The following is a 9,672-nucleotide window of genomic DNA, read 5'->3' as shown; positions in this document are numbered from 1 at the left end:
CCACATTGAAGTGATAATAAAAATGAAGGGAGGCCAGGACAAATACTGACTGCAAAACTTAAATAAAAAGTACTTTAAAGTGAAAAACGCTTCAGAACATGCCTGTTATATTCATCTCAAATGGATCGTTTGGGGTAACAACACTGCACCACATATGGTTACAGTCAAAACGGCAAACAGCCAATTTGCTGATGGACACCTTTAACAGATTAATGTACAGGTTTAAAAAAAAAAAAAAAAAAAGTTATATGTGTAAAGAGCATTTCAGAGCATGGAACTGCAAGTGCAGAACTTTACAAATCTTTACCAGGGATGTCAACAAATATGGCTGACCATTTTGTTCATATGCATCTTAAGTTTCCTCCGATATATTGGCTAAAATATGTTTGAACGTATTGTTTTCTTTAGAGCATATTGAATCAAATGTTGGAACAAAAGTCCCTAAATAATTTTGGTTTTTGCTCCATTTTGTCCGTCTTTTGTCTGTTACAGATGTGTTATCCAAAGTGGGAATGAAATCTGAACGTTCTCGGACTAAACCTGAATTTTCTTCAGCAAGCCTCAAGTATACTAAAAAAATAAAAAACACTTTCATAACCATTTAGTAGTGTAATTTTCACACTTTTTTTTTTATATACCTTATAGACACTAGACCATCTCATCAGTTTGTAAACAATTACTTGAAAGAGAAGCCATGGAATCCCTAAAAAAACATTTTGTTCTTTTGGATTCGGCCTCTTGAGAATCCTAATGATTACGTTCAGCTGGAAATAAAGCTGAAATGTCCAAAGTTGGATATTTTCAACAAAATAAAAAAATAATAATAAAAAAAAAAAAACAGATTCAACAAGTTTCTGTGAAATTGTTTTCCTTTTATAAGCAGCACTTAAGATCTTGTGTTTTAGCAGAAAGCAAAAAGACGCACAAGTGTTACCAAAACGTTTATTTTTCAGCTTTTCATTTAATCCAGGACAACTCATTCAAGAATAATCAAGAAGAATTAAGCACTAATATATTTTATTGGATTTTTTTTTTCTCTTTTTACATTTTGTCAGATGAATGGTGAATTCTTATCCGGAACTTAACATAAAACAAACAAACAAAAAAAAAAAGAATATATAATAACAATACATTAATAATTAATTCAATACAATGAAGTGTGGCGTCTGACAGAATAACAATGGCCCAGAAGGTGTAGGTTTGTTTTCACTGCTTCCTCGCGGTACTGCACCAATCACCAGCACTAAGTCAACTCGATAATCAACGACAGCAGAGGAAGAAAACGGAGTGCGCTCACAAAGTTCTGCACCCCAGCCTCCCAAAGAGGAAACACTTTTATTTAAATAATATTTTATCAAAGTTTCTGTTTTTATTTTCATAAAATGTTTCTAAAACGTATCTGTCTTTAAACTTTCTTCTTTTTTTTTGTTTTTTTTTTTTTTGCATTTTTGGATTTGTCTTCCATTTCAAAGATTTTTTTTTTAAAGATTTTCATCTCCATGGTGTGTGTGGGTGTGTTTGAGCATCTGTACCTGTCACCACATGTGCCTGTCTTTTGATGTGTCCTTGGCTGACGCTTGGAACAACAGAGTTGTTCAGGTGCTCATGTGAATGGAAAGCCTGCGCGCATGAAGCATCACGGTGAGAGTCTAAAGGTGTTTGGAGTGTGTGTGGATGATGTCCTTGCAATGCCCTGCCTGCATAAGGTCACCGCAGGTAAGACATTCATTCTGAGAGGCTAAGACTGACTCAAGCCGTGACCTGGATGGCCTGTAGCGGGATCTGTGCATCTAAGTCAGATCATCAGGGAATATGTTCAGCTAGGATATGCTCCAGATCAGGGCACATATTTTGGAGTGTGTGTCCCTCTCAGATGTGTTTGGGGTTGAGAGAGGGTAGAGTGTTTGAAAACTGAGGACAAAGGATGCTTTCCCATGCTTTTGCACCATGTGTAAAGCTTAGAAGTCCATTTAACCACTTCCTAATGTTATGTGTGTGTGTGTGTGTTTGTAAAAGAAGGCACGGAGGGTGGAGTGGGAGGCTCAGTCTCTGAGGTCCATGCTGGAGCCGAACAGAGCCACCAGCTGCTCCTCATAGTGGGCGATGTTCCTCTTCATGATCTCCTTACAGGAGCCCAGGAGGCGCTCAAACGCCTGCACGTCTATTACTGCACAGAAAGAAGGAGAAGGGAAATGACTTTCACTTCAGTTGCCCCAAGGACTGAACTGCAACACATACAGAGCGCTTCATGCCTCCAAAAAGCTTCTAGTTCTTATTAATATTCTGCTATCTGTTTTAAATTCTGTTTGCAGCTTTTGTTGCTGTCAGAAAACCACTTAAAGCAGAGGCCATTTGTTTTAGATCTGTTGATTCTGTTTGCAAACAGGCTTCATTTAACTGGACACAGCTACTTTGATAAGAGCTTTTATGATTTTATTAAAAAGGTACAAATATTTCCATCAGAATGGTTTTTTTCTCCACATGAGGAGTTTTCCACTGCAGGATGAAGGGCCAAACATTTCAAACATGGTTTCCTGGACATTTTTCTCCACAAATGTTTGAGAGGCATGATAGACTCTAAAATATCAGTACATAAAGAATATCTAATGCTCTCTACTAGAAAACTAAATATAAGTTGACAAAAGAGTCTACAGTGCAGAAAGAAAACCAATAAAAATGGTTTAGACAGAGATCAACTTAATGTTATGACCATCTGTCCTCAGACCTTTCATAAAAGTCTGGGAAAGAGGAATAAGTGTCTAATTTGGAGAAGTTAAGGAGCATATTACCAACAATTGTAGCTCCTTGATTTTCTTATAAACAGTATTTTTTTCAACGCAGCCCAAATAAAGTCCAGAAGTAACTTGGATCAGGGGAGAAGCTGTTATTTAATTAAACAATGTTACCTTTAGTCTAACATCTAAGATAGAAAGCATAAGATGTTCTCCTGGGTTACACTCTGTTAATCTCTAACAGCAGCAGGAGGCAGGGAGATGCAACAGATTAACAAACTATATTGCGACAGCACAGCTGAATTATCTGCTTTGTTTTTTTTTTTTTCCTTTTTAAGTGTTGATTAAGGTTTGTCGTTTTACCTCATGAAGTAGCAACTGTAACAAGACGTGTCCTGCACAACACCTGACGTTGCACAGCATCATAAACCCAAATAAACCCAAAATAATTCCATTAAAGTGACGTTCTGCTCCTGTTTGCTACAAGACCTTCAGTTGTGTCAGTTTTTGTCTCGCCTGAGGCCATTATTCAACAGGTTACACACAGGTGAGTACCGACTTTCCCTCCGTGTTCCTTTGCTAGCGGGTCATCCCCCTTCACATGTACGTACAATCACCGCCTTTGCTGTTAGAGAACCTTTCTATATATTATTGAGAAATGCAATTTATCATTCAGCCCTACTTTAAACTGTTCAATCAGGGGGAAATCAACATGTGTTGCTGAAGTTATGAGATTTTGACCTTTCACCTCTAGAATTGAATATCAAATGTAATTATTTACCAACAAATAATGAAGGAAGGAAACAAAATATTCTGTAAGGCAATCTAACTTTCCATTTTTAGATGCTGATCATTGATTTTCTTAACTTCACACCCACACCTCTCTTTTCATTGTGAGGGTCCAGGACTGGCACTAATGCTTACGAGTTGTTTAAAAAAAAATGTTGTCTTACCCAAACACTTGACGTCTCCTTCTGCGTAGGCTGAGGCAGCCCGGGGCTTATTGGTGACCAAGGCCAGCTCCCCAAAGTACTGGCCCCTGCTACAGCGTGCTATCTCCACCTCCGCGTTGTCTGCATGGTCTGCCTTTGTCTGCAGGGAGGAAGATGAGCAGAGAAGAGGATTCAAAGGTTAGAAGCCCCTGAGTGCCTCCATTCTGGGCTCAGTGAGTTTCACTGAGAGGCTGTGGAGGACTCCCTGCTGTTGCTAGGCAGGACCTGGAAGCCCTCCTGCTGTCGGCTGGATTCTAATTGAGTGAGTAGGCTGTCATCACCCACTGTGCCCACTAGAAACTGGTTAACAAAACCCTGCAATCGGCTCTAGTACCGTTTCTACAGCGCTTAAAAATGAAAATGTTGAGGATCTCCAGCTTACTTTGCTCTTCATCATGATTTTGACTTCTCCAGATTCTACGATGTAGAAGCAGTCAGCCTTGTCTCCCTAAAAACAAAAAGAAAAGTATTTGAAAAATGAAACAAACATCCAGTTGAAGCTAAAAACTGAGGAAAAGGGCAGCGTCTCACCTGTGTGATGATGCGCTCTCCGTCAGAGAACTGCTTCACTCCTAATACATCCACTATCTTCATCCTCTCTGTTGCCTGGAAAGAAAAATCAAAGCAGGAATTTTAGAAACAAGAGGATAGGATCGTCTCTCTGACCACTCAGTCTGATACAATGGTCAACTCTTCAGCTCAATCAATCTGTGATTAAACGTCACTGGTTCATTCGCTGAATGAAAATCCTGCTAACAGTTATCTGAAATTATATTATATATATATATATAAATTTAAAAAACAGCTTTTATTAACAAAATAAAACACTGAACGTTTCCTACTGTGTAAAGTTCTGCAGGTGTTATTCTACACAATAAACAATAAATAATAAGACCATCCTTATTTTTGGACACTTATTACTGAAAATGTTTTTTTGCACCAAATCTAATCTTAGACTTTATTGTGCATTTTCAAATTTTACCTTTTTTTTTTTTTTTGCAAAACAAAGAGTACAACACAATTTACCCTTCAGGATCATATTCTTCCATCCCTGGTCTAAAGGCACATCTTTTGATTATTAAATAGGATTTTTGAATATTCTTCACATTACATCTACAGAAAATATTAAGGTTTGAATTGTGTTTATTTAATTTCTTTGTGCTTAAGGTTAATTAATTTTAAATTCTAACACGGATAAGCAGTGGTTTCCTCTTGCCAAACTTACTTCCAGTGATTTGAGCAACGGCACAGACTCGATGAAAGTCTCGTACATCCTCCTCTTCTTTGCATTTTCCTTAACGATGAGTCTACGAAATGTGGCACGGTCCTAAGGAATAAATCCCACAAAGTTAGAGAGAACCAAGCATGTAGTTGCAGCTCATGCCTTAGTTCTGGCTGTTGTCTCTGAGTTTAACCACCAGGAGGAGCTGCAGCAGCATTCAATACCAAACTAAAGCATGGCTCCATTCACAGATTACATGACTCCATTCTTAACATGTCTGAGCATCAAAGAGCCAGCCATAGCAGCTCATGGAAGGAGGGAACATGCTCAAAGCAAGAAAAGCAAAAAAAAATATTTTAATCATAACATGTAATTTTTCAAAGAGACATTAAATTAGCTTAGAAAATGCCCTCAATGTGCACAGACAATTGTATTTAAAATGTAGCTGGTATTTGTTTTCTTACCAGGCCCCAAAGCGAGCCCTCCTGGGTGGCTATGATGGTGGCGGCTCGTGGCGTGTTGTACATGAGCGCCAGCTCTCCGAAGCTGCCCTTATTGTTGTACTGCCCCACACATTTTCCAGTTACCACAATATCATACACACCCCTACAGAGATGGAGAGTAAAAACAAAAGAAGGAAAAAGAAACAAAAAGGTCAGATAAACATGCCTCTTATTACCTTTTAAACACTGAAAATGTACTTTTTATATACAGCAGCTGCATAGAACCAGTTTATTTACTCAGAGCAGTCATCATAAGCTTCATCCTATCCCATCAAGGTACTGGGGATTAATCATGTCAGACTTCAATATGAAAAGTTTAATGCTGACCAAACCATAAGGGTAATGGCAAACAGACCCTCTAACCCAACCTGAAAGACCAGCGGAAACTTCCAAAAAGCTGGTCAGCTATTAGAAGCAGAGGTTGATTATTGTATAGCTAATAAAGAGTTAACAGATTTTGTGAAAAGCTATTTTATTTATTAAAATAAGTATAAAATAATAATAAAACATTTCGTACGGTATAAAAAACTGCATGGCTAAAAAGAACTATTTTTTAATTCTGCAAAGCTTATGAATCCTTTTGAGTTAAATTATAAATGTTCAGAACAAAAGCTGCTATGTTTTGTTAATAAAGCTTAATTTCTTACAAAAAAAAAACTAAATTTAAGCGCCGTTCACAGAGAAATTAGGCCATGAGTGTAAATACTTTGCTAATGGGGTAAAACATTTCAACAGAGCGGCTCGGTTATCCCCTCTTCTATCTACCTGTGTGGGGATTATACTGAGAAAGATAATTTGCATTCATGTTGCTTGGCAGGATTATTTTGTGAGATGGCCTGTCCTCTCATTGGTTGTGCAGAGGGTTAAAACCCTTGTTGCTGTTGGAGTATTAGCTTAGTTTGGATTACAGTAACAAAGGGGACAGTGATCGCTTGCATTCTCAGTTGAAGCAGAGAGGACCATGTATCTGCCCCTGCATGAATTGTTTATCACCTTTTAATTACACAAATCTAAGTGCAATTAGAGGGAAAGGACGTATGAAAAATAAGTTTTACTTCTTCATACCCCTTTTCAGACAATTTACATTAATCAATGTCATTTCTCTGGCTGTATATACAGACAGGTTTATTTGTTGGAGGGTTTTGTTTCTATTTATTTTCAGGTGAATTTAGTTAGTTTGGAAATTGGCGTTTGGTTTGGTTGATGTGAACTAGTCTCTTGTGTGTATTTGGTTGATTCAGTTATTGTTGTTTGTCAAATTGTCTGAAATAAATCCCTATTTATTAATTCATTCATACAGAGAAAGTAGTGCTTAATAATAAATATGTCCACAGTTTAAAAAAATACTTGAATGAAAAGGAGAAGGCAGCAGTAACCAATCAGGATGATCATTGAGGGAACAGATGTCTACCTAAACATTTAGCACTTTATCACAATTGCAAAGATAAGAATTTGCTCTCTACTCAATCACTGCTTTGTTGATTTATGGTGTAATTTACTATAATAAAGCATAAAAATAATCTCCACTACATTACAGATATGTCTTGAGGCTTGAATTTCACACAGATGCCAACATCCAGGGCAAGAAGAAATGTGCTACAAAAAGAGGCTGTTTTGACGGTCTGAGCTCTGAACTGGAATCTTAAGGTAAACTACATTAACTTGCTTGATAGTATTTTACTATGATCTTATCACATTGTCCATGCCCCCTACAAATGATCCCTCTGCTTCTCCCAGAGGGCTTGCACAGGATTTTCCATTACTTCCTCTTTTATGGGCCTCTTAGAAGACTGTTTATTCTTCACTGAAATGCTGCCAAACAGCAGCACACTGGCAGAGCAAGAACCCAGACTGAGAGCAGCGACAAGTAAAGCTACCCAGGGGTATGGGGGAAACGTGTAAATGCAGAACATTTACTAAATATGGAATAAAACTGTTAAGGAAACAATCTTATTCTACTTCTCCATTTATAACCTCTGTGTCTGTCTGTGTGTAAATGTTCACATCCTACCCTGCTGATGGCATTAACTACCTCTGATTATTTTGGCGGAGGAGAAAAACCCCGGGACAGGACATGATCAGGCAGGCGTGCCACTCTTAAAGGTCATTGCTCGTATTGTATGAGCAGCGGGAGCATGCTGTGTTGGTAGGTGTGGGAGATTGTGCCCAAATGGAGCTATAACAATGTGTTCAGCTGATATGTCAAGAATGAAAAGAGGCGTATGAAAACAGGCTGCGCACCAGCAAAAACACGGGTTATCATAGTTTCTTAAGTGGCAGGTTTGAAGCTCTAATATATATTAGAGTAAAATGAAAAACACCTACATTTTGCTATCATAAAACATGATAAAACAGCAGCAATATCAGAGCAGTAAAACATGCACTGCAGCAATATCCACACAAAGAAACTATAAAAAGCTTTTTCAAGTTAGTACAGCAGAGGTACAAGTAAAAAACAAACAGATGACAAAAAAGTATAGGCCTAAAATGTAGAGAAATTATGCTGAGATTAATAAAAAAAAAAAAACTACAAATGTGTTTACAACACCTTAGTATCAACTAGAGCACTGTAGGACTAAGGTACTGTAGTGGTTCTACAGTGGATAGTTTGTGTAACTGATCCAGTATATCACGAGTCTATCAATAAAGCGTCTAGAAAGTAGAAAAAAATCGAGCAACAATTATTGCATCTATGCTGTAAACTATGGCTGCCCTATTTTATTGGAGACATAGTTATTTTATATATTTTAGGAGCCAATATTGTAGCTGAATATTGCAGAGACATAATGAATGGAATGGAATGGACATGGAATGGAAATAGACTGCAGCTAACAGTGAATGTTTCTCTCTACCGTTTTCCATCATGGTGTGACCCAACCCCTTCTTTTGGATTAAGCATCTTAGTGGCTAAGATCTAAATCAGCTGTGGGCATGAAGACAGTGAAAGCTCATCCCCCTGGCTACATATACAGTACTACTGGTCTGCAGTTTGTCTTTAAATTTAAATAGAGACATCATAAACTACTAATTAGTCCGACCTCTCTATGACGTAAAAGTTGTCTCCGTCGTCCCCTTGATCGATGACATGCTCCTGTGGCTGAACCTTCAACTCAAACATGGCGTCCAGAACCTGCGAAAACTGCTCCTGGAGTGAACAAAGCAAAATCAGAAAGTAAGAGATGATGTATATAAAGAACAAAACTGACAAAAAACAAATTTATATCACATGGGCATTGGGTTTTAATGTAGACAAGAGGGTGTTTTTAATATTCTAGCGAGTGAGCAATGGTGAGACGAAGCAGGGGGGTGAAGGGGGGGAATTCGAACTAGTCACTCAGCTTCACACAAACTTATATTTTTAGCCAATGTGGCAAGATCATTCCCAAAAGGTAATGGAAAGATAAAACTTTTAATTATTTGAACACCTTCTTTGAATTAGATATGTACCTGTTTTTTAGTGGCAGTTAAAGGTTTTTCTTTCCCACAATATTAACCAATTTATATTTTAATTTATTTTTCAAAGGACTAAAACTTGAAAAACGCACAGTCTTTAGTTAAAAGTTACAAGTCTAAATCCAAATTGGAAACACAAACGAAATAAAGAACTTACAAGATTAGCACCAATAGCTTTATTTTTATTACAACAACCAAATAAATACTATTGGTTTCTACTTTAATGAAACTTAATGTGATTTGACTGATTATTTTAACATTTCTGATCCACAGTAATTATTGCCATTTTAAAAGTATTCATCCTTCTGATACCTTAAAGATTGATGAGCATCTTAGAAGTTGCATTAATTTTAATTTTACCTTACATGCATAATCTCTATGTTGCAAGACAATTTACCTGATCTAGTGTTTTGAAGAGTAGGATGTCTCGGCAGGCTTCCTGCAGTCTGCAGCGCTGCTCGTCTGTTTTGGGGTGAACCACTCTGGGCTCGGTGTCTTCATCGTCGTCGTCTGGGTTGAACGCCTCGGCACAAACTGGCAGAAAGACACCCAGTTCGATTATCTGTATTCAGGTCCTCATTTACAACAAAGCTATCCAGGCATGAAGGCAAAATGGTGCCTTTATTGTCAGTAACGTTGAAAGAAACACCAATAATTTGATTTTTATACAAAAAGATGCAAATGAGTTGTATTATATTTTCATAGATATGGAAACCAGACGGACAGAAGATACTAAAGAGCATATAATGAGGGGATGGCATGCAGGAAAA

At 37.6% G+C, this 9,672-nt stretch overlaps 1 protein-coding gene across 1 annotated transcript in view; it reads right to left on the bottom strand.

Moving 5' to 3' along the window:
* Positions 1–1,484: 1,484 nt before the first annotated feature.
* LOC107098948 (cAMP-dependent protein kinase type II-alpha regulatory subunit-like) overlaps positions 1,485–9,672 on the bottom strand; it is a 52,634-nt gene continuing 44,446 nt past the window's right edge. The window contains exons 4-11 of the mRNA XM_015396849.1: positions 9,300–9,436; positions 8,488–8,594; positions 5,411–5,552; positions 4,950–5,051; positions 4,256–4,330; positions 4,107–4,172; positions 3,686–3,824; positions 1,485–2,167 (exon numbers count right to left, since the gene is read on the bottom strand). Coding sequence (XP_015252335.1) covers positions 2,043–2,167; positions 3,686–3,824; positions 4,107–4,172; positions 4,256–4,330; positions 4,950–5,051; positions 5,411–5,552; positions 8,488–8,594; positions 9,300–9,436 — 893 coding nt within the window. The 3' untranslated portion in view covers positions 1,485–2,042. The remainder of the gene's footprint in view (positions 2,168–3,685; positions 3,825–4,106; positions 4,173–4,255; positions 4,331–4,949; positions 5,052–5,410; positions 5,553–8,487; positions 8,595–9,299; positions 9,437–9,672) is intronic.

The sequence above is a fragment of the Cyprinodon variegatus genome, unplaced genomic scaffold (genome assembly GCF_000732505.1).
Source record: "Cyprinodon variegatus isolate N-32 unplaced genomic scaffold, C_variegatus-1.0 Scaffold824, whole genome shotgun sequence".
In the NCBI taxonomy this organism is placed as follows: domain Eukaryota; kingdom Metazoa; phylum Chordata; class Actinopteri; order Cyprinodontiformes; family Cyprinodontidae; genus Cyprinodon; species Cyprinodon variegatus.
Note: the sequence above shows the minus strand (reverse complement) of the source record. Positions and strands in the feature narration are given on the sequence as shown.